The sequence below is a fragment of the Scyliorhinus canicula genome, chromosome 4 (genome assembly GCF_902713615.1).
Source record: "Scyliorhinus canicula chromosome 4, sScyCan1.1, whole genome shotgun sequence".
Lineage (NCBI taxonomy): Eukaryota > Metazoa > Chordata > Chondrichthyes > Carcharhiniformes > Scyliorhinidae > Scyliorhinus > Scyliorhinus canicula.
In genome coordinates, this window is record NC_052149.1 from 163,543,368 (window position 1) to 163,567,200 (window position 23,833).

Genomic DNA, 23,833 nt, shown 5'->3' on the forward strand with positions numbered 1-23,833 from the left:
TCGTCTGCCATTTCTTTGTTTCCTATTATTACTTCTCCTGCCATATTTTCTAGTGGTCCAATGTCTATTTTTGCCTCTCTCTTACTTTTTATATATTGAAAAAATCTCTTCCTATCTTCCTTTATATTACTAGCTAGCTTGCCCTCGTACTTCATCTTCTCCCTTATTGCTTCTTTAGTTGTCCTCTGGTTTTAAAGGCTTCCCAATCTGCTGGTTTCCCATTAATCTCAGCATTTTGTATGCTTTTTCTTTAGTCTTTATGCTGTCCTTGACATTCCTCGTCAGCCATGGATGCCTTGTCCTCCCCTTAGCATGTTTCCTCCTCCTTGGGATGAATTTCTGTTATGCCTCCCTAATAACCCCCAAAAACTCCTGCCATTGCTGTTCCACTGTCGTCCCTGCTAGGCTCTTTCTCCAATCAACTCTGGCCGGCTCCTCCCTCATGTTTTTGTAGTTACCCTTATTTAATTGCAATACCATTACATCTGATTGCAACTTCTCCCTCTCAAACTGCAGGGTAAATTCTATCATATTATGGTCACTGCTTCTTAAGGGTTCCTTCACCTTAAGTTCCCTAATCAAGTCTGCCTCATTACACATCACCAAATCCAGAATTGCCTATTACCTCGTAGGCGCTGTCACAAGCTGCTCCAAAAAACCATCTCTTAGACAGTTCACAAATTCTATTTCTTGGGATCTACTACCAACCTGATTTTCCCAGTCCTTCTGCAGATTGAAGTCCCCCATGATTATTGTAATATTACCTTTTTTACATGCCTTTTCTATCTCCTGATTTATTTTCTGCCCCACATCCTGACTATTGCTAGGGCCTGTACATAGCTCCCATCAGGGTCTTTTACCTTTGTGATTCCTCAACTCTACCCACAGAGATTCTATGCCTTCTGATCCTATATGGCTCCTTGCTATTGATTTAACTTCATTCCTTATTAACAATGCAACCCCGTCCCCTTTGCCCATCTGCCCGTCCTTTCGATAGGACATATATCCTTGCATATTTAGATCCCAGCCCTGATCCCCTTGCAGCCACGTCTCTGTAATGCCTACAACATCGTACCGGCCAATTTCAATGTGCGCAACAAGCTCATTTACCTTGTTCCATATACTGCGCGCATTTAGGTACAACGCCCTGAATCCTGCATTGGCCACCTCCCTTTTCACACTCTCCTCAGTCACTGTACCCTGTACTGTGGCCCTCTTTGATTTTTGACTATGGCTTCTCTGCCTTACAATTTCCCCCTTACTACTTTTTGTTTCTGGCCCCATTTTACTTTCCTCTGACTTCTATATCGGATCCCATCCCCCTGTCACATTAGTTTAAACCCTCCCTAACAGCTCGAGCAAACACCCCCCCAGGACATCGGTTCCAGTCCTGCCCAGGTGCAGACCGTCTGGTTTGTACTGATACCACCTCCCCCAGAACCAGTTCCAATGCCCCAGGAATTTGAATCCCTCCCTCTTGCACCATCTCTCGAGCCACGCATTCATTCTATCTATCCTGACATGCCTACGCTGACTAGCTTGTGGCACTGGTAGCAATCCTGAGATTACTACCTTTGAGGTCCCACTTTTTAGTTTAACTCCTAACTCCCTGAATTCAACTTATGTGGGGTATGGGTGAGTGTGTGCGTGGTGTGTGCATAATGTGCGGGGAGTATCTTTGTGGGCTGCGTGTGGGGGGTGGATTTGTTGGGGTGTGTGTGTGTGTGTGTGTGAGTGGATGTGTGTGTGGAGATGTGTATGTATGTGTGTGGAGGTATGTGTGTAATTGGATGGAGGTATGTGTGTATGTGGATGGAGGTGTGTGTAAGCATAATGAGCAATAACTGAATAACTGTCCAACACTTGAATAAAACCCTGGGGAATTGCTGAATTGGTCATTCTGAATTCTCCCTCTGTGTATCTGAACAGGCACCGGAATGTGGCGACTTGGGGATTTTCACAGTAACTTCACTGCAGTGTTAATGTAAGCCTGCTTGTGATAATAAAGATTATTATTATTACTAATATCCACCCCAGCAGTTTTATATTAGAAATATGTTATTTAGCTGAGCCAGATGCACAAAGGGGTTCCTGGTTTGACTCTTGCTCTGTGCTACGTTCACTGACCTCAGTTTGGGATGTCTACAGTGATGCCCCCACAGACCATCAAGAGTAACTACAACCCAGGGTTCCTGCTGCTGATCACCTTCCAAAATTATAAAGTGCTTGTGAAGTTTTTAGCAAGACATCAGAATTGACCTTGAAAACCCAGGCGGTGGTCATTTAGTTTGCAGGGCTATGGGGAAGAATAGGGAAGAGGTAGTTCAAAGAGTCAATATAGGCAAGACGGGATGTTAACCTCCTCCTGTGCTGTATAATTCTATCTTTCCATGATTCTAGGGAATGAATGATGAATATCTGTGTGTTCTGTTCCAATAGAGTTCTGATGAAGGACCATTTCCTAGCACTGTCTTTTCTGCCTGTCCTTTAGTTACCCTGCTGTGCATTTACAACCTTTACCTGCTTTTACAAAGATAGATGAGTCCATCTTTAGTACAGTTCACATCAAGGACAACGACATCTATGTCAATGACATTTCCAGAGCATTGTACATTTTATGCCATAAAAATTATGTAATTGCCTTATATCACACACATGAATATAAAAATGTGGTTAATAAATCATAAGGGTGTGACTGCTCCATGAGTATAAATTACAGGCAGGCTGGTCACTGTATTCACTGGTTTCTTTATTTACAAACTCACTGAGTGCCTGATCCCAGCTCTATCATTATGGCTTTCTCCGGCAAGTATGAAGTTGCAAGTCAGGAAAACTACGATGAGTTTATGAAGGTCCTGAGTAAGTTACACTAATTAACTGTAATAGTTTTAGTCAAACAATGTTGTAATAAATGATGTTACTAATTATGTTAATTCTGAAAATGTTGGTCTTAATAGCTTTACTGAGCTGAACTTCATTGTGAAGGATCTTGAGATTTTTTTTTAAAGCTGCTTTCTTACAAGGAACACATACAGCAATATGAATGGTGATTTGTTACTGGGTGGAAGTACAAACAAACACGAGGTGCAGCAGATATTGTACTGACTGCAACACAAATGTGCCCCAGAGGTTGCTGGGGAGGGTCTAATTTGATCACAGCTTCTGTTCAACTATTGTTTCAGTTATTGTGGATCAACAGCAAATTGGGCGCGATTCTCCGACCCCCACGCCGGGTGGGAGAATCGCGGGAGTGCTGGGCGAATCATGCCACGCCGCCCTGGCATCCCCACGCAATTCTCCCACCCCCCCAAAATGGCGTGTCGTTTTGCGACAGGCCTCTCGGAGAATCGCCGCTCGCCGTTTCTAACGGCAACCGGCAATTCTCCGGTCCGGATGGGCCGAGCGGCCTGCCGAACCCGACCGGTTCACGCCGGCGCCAACCACACCTGGTCGCTGCCGGCGTGAACATCGCACGACAGCTGCATGTGGGGCCTGTGGGGGGCAGAGGGAGGATCGAGCACCATGGACGTGCTCAGGAGGGGGCTGGCCCGCGATCGGTGCCCACCGATCGTCGGGCCGGCGTCTCTAAAAGACGCACTCTTTTCCCTCCGTCGCCCCGCAAGATCAAGCCACCATGTCTTGCGGGGCAACGGAGGGGAAGACGGCAACCGCGCATGCGCTGCATTGGTTGGAGTCCAATTTAGACTTCGAGGTCTCGTTCATCCTCAACCGATTCAACATCATATTTGGGGTATTTTTATAATCCACTTTGCAACCTTACATGCAGTATTTTATGCTTATCTGAATTAAGATTAATCTCTCATTGTTTGGCCCTGTCACGTTTTGCTACACTCATCTGCAAATTTGACCAATTTGCTTTGGAATCCATCCGGTCAGTGTAAATCAGATTGAACCAAAAGTAATGTCCCCCACCCCGGACATTACTGCTCTAACCATTGTTTTCTCAATAATAACATCTCTTTTCCTTTAACCTTGTGTTACGTTGATTTTGCTTACAAAATGTGAGGCACGACCTGGTTAAGGATTTGAACAACAGCTTAGAAAAATTATTTGGTGCACTTGAATGGCCCAAAAAAGCAGCAACATTCTATAATACGGAAAGACGCGCTTAGATACAAAGAAACTGGAGGTTGGATTTGACAACAAACCTGATACACTAGTTATTTACCTCCAGAATATTCTGCTGATATCATTGAGAAGGGAAGGAATGCCAAGGTAATCACTGAAGTGACCCAAAATGGAAATAATTTTACTTGGTCCCAAGTTTATCCGGGAGGTAAAACCATGAAGAACACGTTTGTGATTGGCCAGGAATCAGAGATGGAAACTATGGATGGCAAGAAATTCAAGGTGAGCTTGGAAAATGTCTCTGTTGTACAGAAAGCGTTGGGCTTATTTCAGTATTCCATTAATTAAACAGTCAGATATTATGAGCAAACAAAGGATTTAGAAATAACACTTTTAAAAAGTCATCATGCAAAATGTCTACCTCCTGAACAGAGGGAAGTGGACTTGAGTGTTCGGGACTCCGCCAGGTTAGCCATTTCTGCTTGGTCATTTAGTCCGAATATAACCCTTGTTAATAAAGTGAACTTTTATTAGCTTCTGCTGAGCTATGTGACCAGAGCTGTTTGGCTAAAGGGGAGAAATTTCAGGCAAGATTTTCATTCAATAATACATACTGGTAATTTGCATGCATGGGAATCATGTGAAGGTAGTATTGAGCTCAGTTATATTGCATCCTATGGTCAAATATTTAATGACCACCCACTATCTAGTTTCCGAAGGGCAATGCCTGTAAGACGGTGCCCCAATACAAGTCAGTGCCTACAGGAAGGGAAAAGCTAGTTAAAATTAATGATATGGTTCTAATATTTATCCTTGAGGGCCGCAACATAATTTAGCTTCTCCCCAAAATACAAGACAAAACTTGGAATCCACTTTTAAAATTCTGTATTGAACATCATCTCTGCAGGCGGCACAATGGCGCAGAGGTTAGCACTGTTGCCTCACGACGCCGAGGCCCCAGGTTCGATCCCGGCCCTGGGTCACTGTCTGTGTGGAGTTTGCACATTCTCCCCGAGTTTGCGTGGGTTTCGCCCCCGCAACGTAAAAGATGTGCAGGTTAGATGGATTGGCCATGCTAAATTGCCCCTTAATTGGAAAAAATGAATTGGGTAATCTAAATTTATTTTTTAAAAAGATCATCTCTGCATCTCTCATCCGAGGGAGAAGTTTTAAGAGTTGTAAATCCATCTCTTCTGGTTTTAGTTTTAGTAACGCATGGCCGAGTTGATCTAAATAAATAAGGGAAGTGCCATTTTGTTGTGAGATTGAATGTCAAAATCACAAATGCTCAACTGAGTGCTGAATCTAGTTTTCCTTTTGTTCAAAATCAGGCAACAGTTCAAATGGAAGGAAATAAGATAGTTTGTGACTTTCCAAACTATCACCATACTTCAGAGATTGAAGGAGCAAATCTTGTTGAGGTAAGTGTCTCCAGTTAGAAAATGAACTCAATATGGTCGCTGAAAAATGGCCATCTGCTAATTTGCTTAATTTCTTTTCCTGGCAGACCTCCACATGCAGCGGTGTTGCTTACAAGAGAATTAGCAAGAAAATTGCCTGAGACAGCAAAACTCCAGTTACCCATTTGGAAATTTAAAATGTATCACTATACATTTCACCTGTCTGTTTTATAATAAAAGGATAACAATTTGAGTGCTGTTGATTTGTTTTCTTAACTATACAATAGAATTGAATCATATGCCACACAACCGCCTTATATTTCCATACAGAGGTACTACAGGTCAATCCCAATACTCGCGTCTGGTAATTGCAGTGGTCAGTATTGAACTGAGCCACGGAGGGTGGACTAGAAATATCCCTAATTCGACCCTCACACCACATTGGATTAGTCAATTCCTGAAAAGTGGATAGTGTTTGAGGACAGGATTGTGCTCACTCAAAAGTCAAAGATTGGCTGGCACACGAATAATGGCAGTTGACTAAGATACTGGAGGGCAGCCAATATACTTTGAGATGTAACCCAGTACGAATATCACCTTTATAAGCAGGAGGAGGAAGTTTCTCGTCCGGTATCTGAACAGAAATTGGGGTCTGGTCCAGTATCCTAACAAATTACAGAGCAAAAATAGGCTTCAAGGGGGTGCCCTGAATCAAAACCAAGGTCAAGTCCCAATCCTGGACTTGAGGTCCAACGAAGGTATGTTCATAACCAGGTCAAAATTGTGGAGTATCAATATTTAAATCCTTCAACATAGCTAATAGTCGGTGTTAAGAGCATGCAAAATTCCTGGTCAGCTATGCGATCGTATGAAATTGGAACCTTGATCGTCACTATCCATAGCTTCAAGTTATAACATGCATGTAAAACATATATGTTGCCACAGCAACGGACTCCTTGTGGGGGTGGGGGGTCAGTGTGGATCTGATTGGTGCCATCACCATGGGTTTTGATCCTCATTCTGGGTGGCATGGTGGCACAGTGGTTAACACTGCTGCATCACAGCACCAGGGAGCCGGGTTGAATTCTAGCCTTGGGCGACTGTCTCTGCGGAGTTTGTACATTCACGCCGTGTCTACGTGGGTTTCCTCTGGGTGGTCTGGTTCCTCCCTCAGTCCAAAGATGAGCAGGTTATGTGGATTAGCCATGCTAAATTGCCCTTTGTGTCCAAAAGATTAGGTGGGATTACTGGGTTGAGGGGACACGGTGGGGGCATGGGCCTAGATAGGGTTCTCCTTCAGAGGGTCAGTGCAGACACAATGGGCTGAATGGCCTCCTTCTGCACTGTATGGATTATATGATTATGGCTGGGCTTGATTTGGTACCTGCCTCCTTACACTTTCAATGGTAGAGGTCATGGCACTGGTGGGTCGGACCTGTGTTCTGGAAGAGAACTGAAGAAGAGCAATATCAACCTGGAAGGAAACAGCCTGCAGGCAGAACTGCATAATTGAAATAATGATGAATTCACACAACACGGCGGAGGTATACACTTTACAGAGTACACTTGTTACTTGCTGTACACATGAACATCTGAATTAGGAGTAGGCCACTCGGCCCCTTGAGCCTGCTCCACCATTCAATGAAATCGTGACTTCTGATTTTAATTTCAACGTCGCATTCCTGCCTATCCTGCCTACTGATAACCTTTCACCCCCTTTTTAATCATGAATCTATCTAGCCCTACCTTGAAAATAGTCAAAGATTCTGCTTCCATTGCCTTGGGAGAGAGTTCCAGAGACTCACGACCTTCCGAGAGCAAAATCATCTCCTCACCTCGGGTCTTAAATGAGCAACCCCTAAATTTTAAACAATGATCTCTACTTCTAGATTACGCAACAAGAGGAAATATCCTCTCTGTCATGATATGCAAACATGCAACCAATGAACACTCAGAATAGGACACAAGCAATTGGCAGTCAGGACACTCAGAGGTGGCACCACCACAAGGGGGCATGACATAAACACTATAAAAGGGATGAGGCACTCACACCCTGCCTCTTTTCACAGACAGACATCTAGAGAGTTAGACAGGGTTGATCGGCAGCATCACACCCCAGCATGTGGTTTAGAGCAAGCTGGTACAGTTAGACTGAGTTACTACAGTTAGATTAGCAGAGAGTCAAACTCATTTGAGAACTGTGTTAATAGTTCAATAAACAAGTTGAACTCATTTCAGAGTCTGGAGCATCCTTTAGTTAAGACTGCGTCAAGTAGCAGCCTGTGTTATCCGAAGCAGCATAACACAACACTCTCCACATCCACGCTGTCAATAAATACCCCTCAGGATCTCAAAGCTTTCGGTCAGGTCATCTCTTACACCTTTAAACTTTAGTGGATACAAACCTAATTTCACCAGCCTTTCCTCGTAAGACAAACATTCCTGAAATTAGTCGAGTGAACCTTCTCTGAACTGCTTCTCATGCATTTATGTCTTTCCTGAAATAAGGAGATCAATACTGTACACAATACTTGAGATGTGATCTCACTAATGCCCTGTACAACGAAGCATAACCTCCTTACTTTTGTAATTAATTCCCATCACAATAAATAACATTCTATTAGATTTAATAATTACATGGTGTACCTACACACCAATGGTGATACATTTCCTAGTCAAGATGGCAGGGAGCTTGACAGTGATAGTATTCCCATGGGCTAGTTGGCTTTATACCTCTCGGTGGTAGAGCTCTGGGTTTGGCGATGTTGTCGACAAAGCCTTCGCGAGTTGCTTCAGTGCATCTTGCAGGTGCTACCAAATGCAGCCACTGTGTGCTGGTGGTGGAGGTAGTGAATGTATAAAGCATGGATGGGGTACCCAACTTGTGGGTTGCTTTGTTCTAGACAGTGTAGAGCTCGAGTGTTGTTGGTGACCCGCTCCTCAGGCAAGTGGGGAGTATTACATCACACATCTAAGTTGCACTTTATAGGTGGCGGAAATGCATTGCGGAGTCAGGGGTTAAGTTACTTGCCACCCAATCCCTGACCTGCCCTTACAGCTACAATATTTATGTGGTTAGTCCAGTTTAATTTCTCTTCGATGATGACCCCCAGGACGTCGATAATAGGGAATTGGACAACTGTAATGAAATTTAATTTCTCTTCTTGGAGATCATCCTTTCCTGGTATTTGTACAGCCTTTTATCAGCCCAAACTGTTTCCAAGTGGTACCACACATGGTCATCAACTGCTTCATTATCTGAGGAATTGTAAATGGTAATCAGCAATGAACATCCCCACTTTTGGCAGTATAGTGGATGGAAGTTCAATGATGAAGCAGCTGAAAGTGGCAGGGGCTAGTATAGAGCCCTGAGGAACTCCGGTTTCGACATCCTTGGACTCCAACAACCACAAATATTTTCCTTTGTACTAGCGTGAATCCAGCCACCGTTGTTTTTTTCCCCATTGATTTCAATTTTACTAGGACCCCTTGATCAAGCACTGCCTTTATGTCAACGGAGTCAGTTGAATTGATTTAGATTTATTGTCATTTGCACCGAGGTACAGTGAAAAGTATTGTTCTGCGGACAATCCTGGCAGATCGTTCCAAACATGAAAAACATAAGATATACGGTAAAGTCACAATGTAAATACATAGACATTGGATGAAGTATGCGCAGTGTAGTGCTATAACAGTAAAGAAGATAAGCAGAGAGATCAGTTCAGTCCATAAGCGGGACATTCAGGAGTCTGGTAACAGCGGGGAAGAAGCTGTTTTTGAATCTGTTAGTGTGTGCTCTCAAAATTTTATGTCTTCTGCTCCATGCTAAAATGTTACACTTTAATAAATCTCGGTGGAGGAAGCAAGGTAGAGAAAAAACATATTTATTTATTTTAAAAATACTTTTATTGGCATTTCCAACTTTAACAATATTACAGTTTGATGTATTTACAAAGTAGCAGCTCAAGTGTGTCTTATATTTACAAGCCAGTTAATGTCTTATGTACGACAGTTTTTACAAGCATCCCCCCATCCCCCGCCCCTCCCCCCATCCTTTCCTTCCCCTGTTGCAGGCATGTGTTTTTTTTCTTCCTTTTGGCCCCCCGCTGGTTTTTAACATTTTGTTGTTGTTTGGTGTTTGGGGGTGGGGAGGCTGCGTGGCCCTTCCCCTCCGTGCTTTGTTTTGTGCCGTCTTTGGGATCTCTTCCTCCCCTCCCCTCCCCCTTCTGCCCCTGTCTTTTATACGTGCCCTCCCTTGTCTTTCACTCTCTTTTCCCCTCTTCCTCGTCGCTGTTTACCTCTAATAGTAAGAAGTCTTACAACACCAGGTTAAAGTCCAACAGGTTTGTTTCAAACACGAGCTTTCGGAGCGCACCTCCTTCTTCAGCTGCGCTCCGAAAGCTCGTGTTTGAAACAAACCTGTTGGACTTTAACCTGGTGTTGTAAGACTTCTTACTGTGCTCACCCCAGTCCAACGCTGGCATCTCCACATCATGGCTACCTCTAATAGGTCCTGGAACAGGCTGCTGAATAGCCCCCACGCTTTGTGGAAACCCTCGGATGGTGTACTTGAGCTTCTCCAGGTGGAGAAATTCCGACAGTTCTGCCAGCCTGTCTGCAGCTTTGGGTGGTGCTGTCGATCGCCAGCCGAGCAGGAATTTGCGGCGTGAGATTAAGGAAGCAAAAGCCAGGCATTGGCCCTCCTCCCCATGTGAAGGACTGACTGGTCCGATACCCCGAAGACTGCCACTCTCAGGTACAGCTCCACCCTCACCCCCACAACCATGGACATCGCCTCGAAGAAGGCTGTCCAGAACACGACAAGTCTGGGGCAGGCCCAGAACATGTGGGCATGGTTGGCCGGGCCTCTTTTACATCGTTCACATTTGTCCTCCACCTCCGAGGAGAAACTTATCATTCGGGTTCTAGTCAAGTGGGTTCTGGTGCATCATTTTAAACTACATGAGGCTGAGCCTTGCGCAACAGGAGATGGAGTTGGCCCTGCTCAGTGCTTCGCTCCAGAGTGCCCAACCCACTGCCATAGGGGCTGGTTTAGCACAGGGCTAAATAGCTGGCTTTTAAAGCAGACCAAGGCAGGCCAGCAGCACGGTTCAATTTCCGTACCAGCCTCTCCAGACAGGTGCCGGAATGTGGCGACTAGAGGCTTTTCACAGTAACTTCATTTGAAGCCTACTTGTGACAATAAGCGATTTTCATTTCATTTCATCCCCAGTTCATCCTCACATTTCTATCTAACTTCATCCAGTGATAGTCTTTCTTTCAATAAATTTAGAGTACCCAATTCATTTTTTCCAATGAAGGGGCAATTTAACGTGGCCAATCCACCTACCCTGCACGTCTTTGGGTTGGGGGGGCAAAATCCATGCAAACACGGGGAGAATATGCAAACTCCACACGGACAGTGACCCAGAGCCGGGATCGAACCTGGGACCTCGGCGCCGCGAGGCAGCAGTGCTAACCACTGCTCCACCGTGCTGCCCTGTCCAGTGGTGGCATTGCCCTATCTAGTAACTGTCTGTATATGCTCCCATAGTTCCCTCCCTTCTTATTGTCTGTGTTGATTAGCTTCTCTAGGAGAGTGTCTCTTGGGGCCCTGGGGTACCATGCCATCTCCGTACGGTGAACGTGCTTAATTTGGATGTAGGTCCTCTGTCAGTTCATCTAAAGTCGCGGGTCTGTCCCTTATGTAGAGGTCCCCAACCGTTAACGTTACCCCCATCATGCCTCCACTTTTTAAAGGTGGCATTGAGCATGGCGGGCAAGGATTTGTGGTTGCCACAGATGGGGGTCATGGAGGACATCTCAGTTAGGCCAAAATGTTGCCTCATTTGTTTCCACGTCTTCAATGTGGCTACCACCACTGAGTTGGATGTGTGCTTTAATGGTGGGATGGGAGCGCTGCCATGGTGAGTTCTCGGAGGGTCGATCCCTTGCAGGAGGACTCCTCCAGCCTCACCCATTATGTGTTTGCCTCCCGTATCCATCCCCTCACTCTCTCGGCTGTGGCCACTCAGTGGTAGTCCCGTAGGTTCGGTGGGTTTGGTACGTTTCGGCGTAGTCCATTCGGCGTGGCCCTTTCGGCGTGGCCATTCGGCGTCAGGGAAATAATTGGCTGATTCAGTGTGGCCGTTTAGGCGTCAGGACATTTCGGTGTCACTTTTTAAAATATTTTAAAAACCTAGTTAAAAAACCTTCATTAAAACGCCGAATTGGCCATGCCGAAACGTCCCATTCCCCTCTCAGGAGCAAAGGTGAAATGGTTCCAAGGTTTTGAATAAACCTTTTAAACCTTGGGGGTGGGGGGGTGCTGTTCCCCTGAACCAGGCCGCCTGTCCGCTTCACCTCGCCGGCTACTGTCCCCCTGAACTGGGCCGCCTGTCCGCTTCACCTCGCCGGCTGCTGTCCTCCTGAACCGGGCCGCCTGTCCGCTTCACCTCGACGGCTGCTGTCCCCCTGAACTGGGCCGCCTGTCCGCTTCACCTCGCCGGCTGCTGTCCCCCTGAACTGGGCCGCCTGTCCGCTTCACCTCGCCGGCTGCTGTCCCCCTGAACTGGGCCGCCTGTCCGCTTCACCTCGCCGGCTGCTGTCTCCCTGAACTGGGCCGCCTGTCCGCTTCACCTCGACGGCTGCTGTCCCCCTGAACTGGGCCGCCTGTCCGCTTCACCTCGCCGGCTGCTGTCCCCCTGAACTGGGCCGCCTGTCCGCTTCACCTCGCCGGCTGCTGTCCCCCTGAACTGGGCCGCCTGTCCGCTTCACCTCGACGGCTGCTGTCCCCCTGAACTGGGCCGCCTGTCCGCTTCACCTCGCCGGCTGCTGTCCCCCTGAACTGGGCCGCCTGTCCGCTTCACCTCGCCGGCTGCTGTCCCCCCGACCTGGGCCGCCTGTCCGCTTCACCTCGCCGGCTGCTGTCTCCCTGAACTGGGCCGCCTGTCCGCTTCACCTCGACGGCGGCTGTCCCCCTGAACTGGGCCGCCTGTCCGCTTCACCTCGCCGGCTGCTGTCCCCCTGAACTGGGCCGCCTGTCCGCTTCACCTCGCCGGCTGCTGTCCCCCTGAACTGGGCCGCCTGTCCGCTTCACCTTGCCGGCTCCTTCCGGAGTCACCCACTGCTCATGTGAAAACCAGGGACAGCCTCTAAAGCGGGAGAGAAATGCTGCGCATCCTAGAACTAAGAGCAAGAACAAGACCGATATTAAATGTCTTCTCATTGCACTAACCTGTCTTTCTGAAGCCTGTCCCGCCGACGAAAAATTCCTCCGCCGAAAAATTCCTCCGTCGAAAGGGCTACGCCGAATGGGCCACGCCGAATCAGCCACGCCGAATGGGCCACGCCGAAACGTCCCACCCCCAGGTTCGGTAAAGCTAGATTGCCCATGTTTTTCCTCTTTTGCAGCATTGACTTAGGAATCCTCTGGTTCTCACCACTGCCCCCCACCCCCCACCCCCCCCGCATTTTGGGCTAATTTGAATTGTAGTCCCTCCGACTCTGTCCCTTCTCCGTTTGGGCTCACCGGAAATGCCTCGCTCTTGCCAAGGTTGAGTTTGTAGCCGAAGAAGGCTCCGAACTTTCTCTCAAACTGCACGATTGCTTTCAGGCCGCTCTGTGGGTCCGTGACGTAGAGGAACAGGTCGTCCTCATAGCAAAACACTCTGTGCTCTCTGCCTCTTCTTTGTATACCCTTCCAGCTTTTTGTGACTCACAGAACGATCACCAGTGGTTCAGTTGCCAGGATGAACAAGAGTGGGGACAGGACATCCCTGCCTTGTGCCTCTGTGTAGCTGGAAGTATTCAGAGCTGGTCCGACCGCTCGCCTTGGGGGCGTTGTACAGGAGTTTTGCCCATGAGGTGAACCCTGTCCATAGCCTAAACCGCTCCAGCACCTTGATGAGGTAGTTCCATTCAACGCGGTCAAAGGCCTCTTCTACGCCCAGGCAGATGATCACCACTGGTGTTCTCTCCCCAGAGGGGGTCATTATTACATTCAGCAAGGGTGGCACCGAGGTCCCAGATTCGATCCAGGCCCTGGGTCACTGTCCATGAGGAATTTGCACATTCTCCCAGTGTCTGCGTGGGTCTCACCGCACAACTCAAAAAAGATGCGCAGGGTAGGCAGGTTGGCTATGCTAAATTGCCCCTTAATTGAAAATAAAAATAATTGGATACTCTAAATTTATTTTTTAAAAATTATTACATTCAGCCGCCTGATGTTCGCAGTTAGCTGCCTACCCTTAACAAAGCCTGTCTTGTCCTCTGCGACTACCTCTGGTATGCAGTTCTCCAGTCACTTAACCAGGACTGTTGCGAGCATCTTTGCATCTACATTCAGCAGTGAAATGGTCGACATGATCCACATTTCGTCGGGTCCTTGTCTTTCTTGGGTATCATTGATATCAAGGCCTGCGTTAGCGTAGGAGGTAGGGTGCCCCTCACCAGCGACTCTGTGAACATGTCCCACAGGTGTGGGGCCAGGCTTGTGCAGATTTCTTAGAGGTCCACCAGGAACCTGTCGGGTCCCGGCCCCTTCCCCTCCTGCAGGGAGCTGATACTCTCCTTGATCTCTCCCAGTCCTACTGGTGCTTCCCCCACCTATCGTCCCCCACGACTGGCATGTCCAGTCCATCAAGGAACCGTTTCATCTCCGCATCCCCGCATCCCCGTCAGCTAGTGAGCCAGTAGGCGGCTAGCCTTTACCCTGTGTTCATAGAAGGTCTGGCGCAGTTGGTATACTGCTTTCCTGGTGGATGGCAGGTTAAAGCCCTTTTGTAGCTTTTTCCTCTCTGCCAGAAGCTCTATGGTCGGGGCCTCAGAGAATTTTCTGTCAACCTTCAGGCTGGTGTCGATCAGAAGAGAAATGCTACGAAACCGCTTACCTCGTTTGGAGTGTGCGTGAAATAAACTAACGCTCTAAGTTTATCCTATCTTGCAATTGCTCTGGGGTTATTGACATTAAATTAAATCAGACCAAAACGGAGGGGTTGGGAAATAATCCACTGCTTAATACAGGGGAAATCAAAAATATCTGCAACAGTAATAAATAACAGTAATATTACCATCTTTTGTTTGCAATGAGTGCTGAATTTGGGTGCATTGGAGTGCTATAGTGAGAGTTTGGTGACTGAGCGATATGAAGGGTTTATTTTTAATTTTTATCTAAAGTCTGGTCTTTCTTTTATTTAGTTAATTAACTTAAAAGTTGCTGTTTGTTTGAGACCTTTTATAGGGTCACTACTCCAATTTATATTATGTGTTTTGGTATTTTATTATTATTTTTTTTTTGTGAATCTGTGACCTGCACGTTTATCTACACGTGCAGGATTAGGCCAGCATCCACCACTGACACTGCCGTGATGCTGGGTGTGAAAACCAAGTAAAAGAACATAAAGGAACTGATGGATAAAACAAAAGAGGGGAGTGCCCCTAAACAACGAGTGGAGCACAGCCCAAAAGGAACGAGAAAGGAAACAAAAACTTATCACAAACCCGTCAAATTAAAATGTGCAAATCGGGGTTGATAAGGCAATCCATCCCCTGCAGTGCCCACCGAGCACAGAAGGCCTAGAGTGTGCCCGTGGACACCGCATGCTCCCTCTCCAGGGACACCCGGCCGCGAACGAGGCCACGGAAGATGGGCAGACAGTCAGGCTGGATGGCCCCCTCGGTCGCCCGCTGCCTGGGCCTATAAATGGCAAGTTTGGCCAGGCCCAGGAGCAGGTTTACGAGGAGGTCCTCCGACTTCCTCCCCCTCCCCCCGCACCGGATGTCCATAGATCAGGAGCGTGGGGCTGAAGTGCAAAGAAAACCTCAACAACAACGTTGTCAAGAAACCAAAAAGGGGGTGCAGCCTAGGACAGACAACATAAACATGCTCCACGGTCTCCACCAGGCCGCAAAAGTGGCACGTCTCTGGCAGAGCCGGTAAGTGATTCAAATCAGAGTTGCATGGCACTGCCATGTGCAGCACCCTCCACCCCAGGACCCCTAGTTTTAGAGGGAGGACATCTCCGTAGAGAGACCTCCAGTGGGGACCTCCGCCGCCGGACAGCACCGAGGCATGCCAAGGCGGTCCGGGTGGCGGGAGAGGGCAAGGAGGTGGAAAGTGTGAAACAGCAGGCCGTACAGGAAACCCCTCCGTGCAGTGCGAAAGGGCACGAAGGGTATTTCCGCGAGGCGGATGGGGCTGTGGGGCACCAGCACCCGGGGGGGGGGGGGGGGGGGGGGGGGGGGGGTTCCGGGGTCTGGGACCAACGTGGAATTCCGTCTGAGCAGGGGTCCGCTCAGACGGGATGCCACCGCGCCGTCTCAAGTCCACGTGTGCCCATGGGGCCGAGCACGACCGTTTTGAGGCCTTGGATAGCATTGGCCGTGCACCAGACAGACACCGCTCCGCGCCTGGCTAGCTCGTAGGGTGTCATCCAGCCCGCCCCTCCGCCACCCAGCACGTCCCCGATACTGGTCACCCCAGCATCCACAGCCCTCCGCTCCGCCAGCCAGCTGAATGGATATTAGCGGAGGTGCAGATTCCTGAGCAGCGGCTCCCTTACGACAGCCACTACTCCTGACGGGGGAGAGCTGCGGCACGTGGCGACCGTGTTCTAGACTGTGAGAAGGTCCTGGTACAAGAAGGGCAGTGCCAATAAAAATATCATGGTGCAGACACACACTGATGGACACACACAGGGACCAATCAACATGTACAAACACCGCAGCCAATCACCAGTTAGAATACACACACTATAAAGGCAGAGGGCACCACGGTTCCCGCTCATTCTGGGTGCTGCCTCTGAGTGTAACAAGAACTCATCCAGCCCAGCACAGACTCACCACATGCTGAGAGAATCAACTGGTTTGGACAAGGCTTAGGTTTCTAGTTTAAACTAGCATCATTTAGACCCACAGTCATCGTGTGTTAGTTAGTTAGTTAGAAGTAGTTAATAACATTGAGTTGAACCTTCATCAGTGTTGGAAGTGTCTGTTCATCTCTCAAGTCTACACTAGTCACTTTGTCCCAGAAGAACCGAAGCAGGGTTCTCTGGATGCATGTGACAAAGTCAGGAGGAGGTCAAAGTGACCAGCCGATACCACAGCATAGAGGCGATCAGCTGGTTTATGACGAGAACTTGACCCCTGTGGGACAGCACTCGGAGCAGTCCTGTCCAGCGTCCCAGGCGAGCGGTGACCTTGGTCTCCAGCTCCTGCCAGTTCGCCAGCCAGGCTTCCTCTGCCGGGCAAAGATGGACTCCCAAGTAGAGGATGTTGGTCCGACTCCAGCTAAAGGGCCCGAGCTCCTCCGGGAGGGGGTCCATCTGCCATGGACCGACCAGGAGTCCGGAACATTTAGCCCAGTTGATCCTAGCAGAGGACGCGGCGGAGTACACAGCAGGCACTCTCGCATCCTCCGCAGGTCACCAGGGTCAGTGAACATGAGGAGCACGTCATCAGCGTAGGCCAAGAGGACCACCGCCATGTCCGGCTTGCTCAGAACCAGCCCCGACAACCTCCTCCGCAGGAGGCGCAGGAAAGGCTCCACGCATACAGAATAAAGTTGGCCAGACAAGGGGCAGCCCTGACGCACCCCTCTCCCAAAGCGAAGGGGCGCCGTCAGGGACCCGTTAACCTTAATCAGACACTCTGAGGCAGCGTACAGTAATCGGATCCGGGCGACGAAGTGTGTCCCGAACCTGAAAGCTCGCAGAGTCCCGAGCAAATACCTGTGCCCCACCCTGTCGAACGCCTTCTCCTGGTCAAGAGACAGGAAGGCGCTCGACATACCAGTTCTCTGGGTAAACTGAATAATGTCTCGGACCAGATGGATGTTATCATAAATGGTTCGGTCCGGGACTGTGCAGGACTGGTCAGGGTGAATCATGTGGTCCAGCACAGGGCTGAGGCATAAAGACGTCACCTTGACAAAGGTTTTGTAGTCCGTGCTGAGAAGGGACACCGGTCGCCAGTTTTTAAGGAGGCGGAGATCCCCTTTCTTGGGCAGCAGGGCAATGACGGCCCAGTCGCAATACATTCCCCCAGGACGTCCCAGAACGCCCTGAAGAACACCACAGTCAGCCCGCCCAGCCCTGGGGTTTTGCCCCGTTACAAGCTGTCCAGCGCGCCGGTCAACTCTTGGAGGTTGATGGTTTGATCGAGCCTCCCGGCGCCCTCCAGGCCGACCTGCAGCAGGTCCTCCCACAGAACTCTGCAAGCGTCCTTGCTGGACGTATCCGGAGAGAAGAGGCCGGAATAAAAGTCCCTAATCAGGGTTCTGACCCCCTCTGTATCCGAGCAGCAGCGTAGAAATCTGCCGACGGGCCCCGCGTCCTCTTTCCAGCGAGTAGTAGGGGGAGCCGCGGTCCATGTCCGTCAGGAGACGGATCCGTGACCGCACGTACACGCCGCGGGACCAGGCAAATTGCAGGTCCCGCAGCGTGCCCTTCTTCTCTCTGTACACCTGCCCCAGGGCAGGGTCCTCATCGGGCTGAGCAAGATGTGACTCCAGATCAAAGAGTTCCTCAGCCAATTTGGCGATCCTGGAGTTCCGCCCTGCCGTAGACCCCTTCGTGTACCCCTGGCAGAAGGCGCGGACATGAGTCTTGCCCACGTCCCACCATAGCCTCAAGGAGGGGAAGCCACCCCGCTTCCTTCTCCAGCCGGCCCAGAAACGGCGAAGCGAGTCCAGGAACCGCTCGTCCTCCAGCAGCAGGTTGTTAAAGTGCCAGGACGCGGACCGTGTCTGAACGCGGGACGGGGCGAACCCCGCCCACACCAGGGGGTGATCCGAGCACAGCACCTGCTCCACAGAGGCTGTCGGAATGCTGGGCAAGTACGTCTTGGAAATGTAAAGACAGTCGATTCTGGACGCTCTGAACGGAGGGCGCACAAAGGTGTACACCCGCAATTCAGGATGGAGAGTCCGCCAGACATCCACCAAGTCGAAGGACCTAACCAGGTCCTCAACTTCACCACCGCCGTCGAGCTGCGCTGGACTCCACAACGGCCCTTGTCCTGGAGGGTGCAGTTAAAATCCCCTCCCAGGACGATGCACTCGCCCACCGGGATGGTGCCTAGAAGAGTGGACACTTTTTCGTAGCAAGTCGCCTGCTGCGGCCGGACCAGGGGAGCGTAAACATTCACAAAGTGAACCACCACATCCCCGTCGCGGACTGTTAAGTGCAACAGACGGCCTGGTACTGGCTCTTTGACCCCCCCAAGATCTCCGGCTGAAAATGTGGAGCAAACAAGGTAGCCACCCACCCAAAACGTGGGGCCAGGTGGCTCATGAAGACTCCTCCGTGCCACTCCAGGGTCCACTGAGCTTCGTCACCTGGAATGGCATGGGTTTCCTGCAGGAAGCACACCCTGTACTTTCCGTCCCGAAGGACAGAGAAGAACTGCAAATGGCGATGTGCGTCCTAGCTGCCGTTGATTTTGAGGCTGGCTATGGTTACCTCCATGTCAGTAGTAGTGTTTATCCGTCACCCATCACCTCAGTGCACAGAGGGAGTGGAGGCCCCCTCCTCCTGGCCCTGATCGAAATCCCGCGCCTCTCTGGCATAGACGCGGGCGGACTCGAGGAGCAGCCCCAGATTTCCCCAGCTGTCCAGGGCCAGCCGCACACAGTCCTGGTGACCATGATCTTTATTCAAAAATGCTCTGAGTTCTCCCGAGATGAGGGGAGACACGGTGCCGGGTGTGAGGGCGCCCTCTGCCTCGCTGCAGAGAGCGTATAAATCCTCCTCCTCACCCGTCGCTGAGCAGCCTTCCTCTCCGAGCGGTCACCACCTGAGCCCGAGTCCCCCGCCACACGGACTGCTGCGGGCAACACGGACCCACCGGCTAGCCCCAGGCCCGAGTCGATCCCACCCCCAGGATCGTCCTCAGGGGGTTCTTTCGCTTGCTCCCCCCGCGATTCAGGGTCCGTGGGCGGTGGCGGCTCTGACTCCGCCTCCCCCGTTGATACTGGGCCCTCGGAGAGACCCGGGGAAACCCCCGGGAACAGCTCCGGGATGGAACATGGGACCCCTGGCATCGTCTGCCGGTTGTGGTGAGCAGGGAGCCTTCCACGCCGTCGCCCGCCCACGACCCGAATATATACGGGCTCTGGTGGCTGCCGCCGGCTCCGGCGACGAACAAAAGGAGGCGACCGGCGAGTAAAACTCCATCGGGTGGATCGAGCCCTCAGGGGTCACGTCTCCGCCCGACCCCAGGGGTCCCTGCTCGGAGGACGACAGCAGCTCAAATGGTTCTGGGGCCTCGAGGGCCTCCCTGGTCTTGCTTTTCTTAGATCTCTGCATGGGACCGGGTGTTAGGGGGATGGGGACGAACACTGGAGACACCCAACCCCTCCCCCCCCCCTCACCCAGGGAGGGAGCAGCAAGATCCACTCCCCATCCTGCGCTGACAGACGGCGCTTGTGGGGAGGGGGTGGCTCGGGATCGCCCTGCTGCACGGCCTCTATTTCTGGTGAGCCCTCGGCAGCGTCTCCCTCCCCCACGTCGCCCGGCCCCTGGAATTGTGAGGAGGTGGGATCCTCCTCCGCCTCGGGACCATACGCAATGTCACCGGCGCCCCCTGGAGCCCGGTCGGTCGTCTCCCCGGGCCCCTCAGGTTGTTCCAGGGAGGCGGCGTCCCGAGACGAGGCTGCGGCCGCTGAGCTGGTCTGGACAGGCGCGGGGACAGCGGCCAGGACCGGGCCTCGGTCCTGGACGGCCCGGTCTAACCATCGTGCCGTCGCGCGCCTTGCCTTCCTGTTTGGTTTCCGCTGTTCCAGCGGAGGCCCCCTCTCCCCCCCTCCAGCAGCAGTGGTATTATCGGGGCCAGCTGCTGGGTAGACGAGGAGGAGGGGGGGGCAGTGCCAGCCACGGCCACCGTGGAGGTGGTATTGGGCGGCCGTCAGGGTGGGGCAGTTGCGAGGGAGATGCCCCATCCCTCTGCAGGCATGGCACCGCATGCCATCACTATGGTCCTCCCCTTGGTGGGACACCACAAGACCTCCCTCCGTGACCTCCTCCCGGGTCAGGTGGATGAAAACCTGACGGCGGAAGGAGTATACATGGTGGAGGGAGGGGTCCTGAAGGCCGAGCATCAGTGGTGCCACCCCAGACCTGACCTCCCCCAATAGGTTGAGATGGGAGAGGAGGAGCTCAGTGGGGAGGTAGGGCGGGACGTTAGAAAGGACGACGCGCTCAGCAGTGGCCTCCAGCGGGTCCACCGCCACGTTTGTCCCGCCCACCGTGAGCCCCCTTTCCAGGGCCCGATGGACAGCCTGCTCAGCCCGCAGGAAAATCACGGCCTTGCCGTACATCTGGGAGGTGGCTACGATGGCCGAGGGGCCGACAACCCCGGCCATCGCACGGGTGCACGCCTCGATGGTCATGATGGGGTGGGCATAGCACTTCACCCCCAGTTGCCGCGTTAGCAGGTGGAAGGGCGTGGGGGCCGAGGAGGCAGCGGAAGGTCGAGAGGCTGCCGCCCTGGCAGAGTGGAGGATGCCCCAGAAGTGCTGGCCAAGCCCACCCCTGCTACGACCTGGCCGTGCGTAAAACAATGAAAGGGGAAGGAGGTAGGGACATGACACCTTAAGCCAGGGGCTGGTTTAGCACACTGGGCTAAATCACTGGCTTTTAAAGCAGACCAAGGCAGGCCAGCAGCGCGGTTCAATTTCCATAGCAGCCTCCCCGAACAGGCGGCGGAATGTCGCGACTAGGGGCTTTTCACAGTAACTTAATTTGAAGCCTACTTGTGACAAGAAGCAATTTTTGTTTCAGGAGCCACAAGGGAAGGCGCTGCAGAACAGTGGAGCAGCATTCTTCAGCCCTGGAGGGGCCCAAGGTAATGTCCAAAACTGCCCCACGCCCGCCACAGGTGGTAGAAAGGCAGGCTCTTCAGCCCTGCAGGGGCCAGAAATAAAGTATTTTGCCGCAGCCTCAGATGGTGCCACTCCCACCTCAGGCAGAGGGGTGGGAGAACAGAAGGCTGGCAGCAGGGTCTTCACCCCAGGAGGGGGATTACAGCACAGGCCCCAGGTGGTCCCACTCCCAGAAGGATGGGAGGATAGAGACAGGCAGCAGGGCCTTCACCCCAGGAGGGGGCCTGCAGCAAAAATGCCCCTGGATGTTCCCACTCTCACCTCAGGCAGAAGGATGGGAGGACAGAGACAGGCAGCAGGGCCTTCACCCCAGGAGGGGGCCTGCAGCAAAAATGCCCCTGGATGTTCCCACTCTCACCTCAGGCAGAAGGATGGGAGGACAGAGACAGGCAGCAGGGCCTTCACCCCAGGAGGGGGCCGACAGCACCAGGCCCCAGGTGGTCCCACTCCCACTACAGACACAGGGCTGGGAGGACAGAAGGTGGGGCAGGTAAGGTTGGGGATGAAGAAAGAGACTGTGGAGCATTCACCTTCCAGTTGTTTGGTTGAGAAGGTGGTGAATTTTCAATCAGCTTTAAACAAAGGTTCTACTTGTAACTACTTGCAGCTGGAGCTTGTTAATTAGTTAATTTGATTAGGCCAGTTTCAGAGGCTAGAGTCACAGTATAAATCTGAGCTCGTTACAGTGCAGACTTTGCACTAAATGCTGAATTTGGGTGCATTTGAGTGCTATAGTGAGAATTTGGTGACTGAGGAAGTTAGGTGAGGAGGGAGTAAGGTGCTCCTTTCATTTCGGAAGGGAGCCGGGGGTTTCCAGAGAGTGCAGCTGACTGGGAGCAGAGTCGGAGGGCGGAGTTCCAGTTGGTCCACAGTGCAGCTGTATTCAGGAAGGTAAGAGGGGATGGAGGCTAGGGCAGTTTCATGCTCCTCCTGTAGGATGTGGGTGGTGAGGGATACCACCAGTGTACCCGCTGACTATACCTGTGGAAGTGCACCCAACTCCAGCTCTTCAGAGACCGTGTTAGGGAACTGGAGCTGGAGTTGGATGAACTTCGGATCATCTGGGAGGCAGAGGGGGTAATAGAGAAGAGTGACAGGGAGGTAGCCAAACCCAAGGTACAGGACAAAAGTAGCTGGGTTACAGTCAGGGGAAAGAAAACTAACGGTCAGACAGTGCAGGGATCCCTCGTGGCCGTTCCCCTTCAAAACAAGTATAGCGTTTTGGATGCTGTTGGGGGGGGGGGAATGACCTATCGGGGAAAGGCCCTAGCAGCTAGGTCTCTGGCACCGAGTCTGGCTCTGGGGCTCAGAAGGGAAGGAGGGAGAATAGAAAAACAATTGTGATAAGAGACTCAATGGTTAGGGGAATAGATAGGAGATTCTGTGGTCGCAAGTGAGACTCCCGGAAGGTATGTTGCCTCCTGGGTGCCAGGGCCAGGGATGTCTCGAATCGTGTCTTCAGGGACCTCAAGGGAAGGGTGAGCAGCCAGAAGTTGTGGTGCACATTGATACCAACGACGTAGGTAGGAAAAGGGCTGTGGATGTAATAAACAAGTTTAGGGAGTTAGGCTGGAAGTTAAAAGCCAGGACAGACAGAGTTGTCATCTCTGGTTTGTTGCCGGTGCCATGTGATAGCAAGGCTAGGAATAGGGAGAGAGTGCAGTTGAACACGTGGCTGCAGGAATGGTGTAGGAGGGAGGGTTTCAGGTATTCAGATAATTGGAGCGCATTCAGGGGAAGGTGGGACCTGTACAAGCAGGACGTGTTGCATCTGAACCAGAGGGGCACCAATATCCTGGAGGGAGGTTTTCTAGTACTCTTCGGGAGGGTTTAAGCTAATTTGGCTGGGGAATGGGAACCAGATTTGTAGTCCAGCAACTAAGGTAGCCGATGTTCAGGACGTCAAAGCGTGTAGTGAGGCAGTGGGGAAGGTAACACTGACAAAAGAAAGTACTTGGAGGCACGGAGATGGATTGAAGTGTGTATACTTCAACGCAAGAAGCATCAGGAATTAGGTGAGTGAACTTAAGGCATGGATCGGTACTTGGGACTACGATGTGGTGGCCATCACGGAAACTTGGATAGAAGAGGGGCAGAAATGGTTATTGGAGGTTCCTGCTTATAGATGTTTCAATAAGATTAGGGAGGGTGGTAAAAGAACTGGGGGGGTTGCATTGTTAATTAGAGATCGTATAACAGCTGCAAAAAGGCAGTTCGAGGAGGATCTGCCGACTGAGGTAGTATGGGTTGAAGTCAGAAATAGGAAAGGAGCAGTCACCTTGTTGAGTTTTCTGTAGGCCCCCCAATAGCAGAGATGTGGATGAACAGATTGGGAAACAGATTTTGGAAAGGTGCAGATCTTTATTCTTTGTCACAGGGTAGTAGTCATGGGTGACTTTAACTTCCCAAATATTGAGTGGAAATTCTTTAGATCAAATAGTTTGGATGGGATGGCGTTTGTGCA

At 51.1% G+C, this 23,833-nt stretch overlaps 1 protein-coding gene across 1 annotated transcript; it reads left to right on the forward strand.

The window, feature by feature from the left end:
- The first annotated feature begins 2,733 nt into the window (after positions 1-2,733).
- On the forward strand, positions 2,734-5,740 carry LOC119964172 (gastrotropin-like). Its single transcript, XM_038793461.1, has 4 exons — positions 2,734-2,859; positions 4,196-4,371; positions 5,421-5,510; positions 5,597-5,740. Exons 1-4 carry the CDS (start codon positions 2,793-2,795, stop codon positions 5,648-5,650), a joined length of 387 nt encoding a protein of 128 aa, XP_038649389.1. The 5' UTR covers positions 2,734-2,792; the 3' UTR covers positions 5,651-5,740.
- The last annotated feature ends 18,093 nt before the right edge of the window (positions 5,741-23,833 follow it).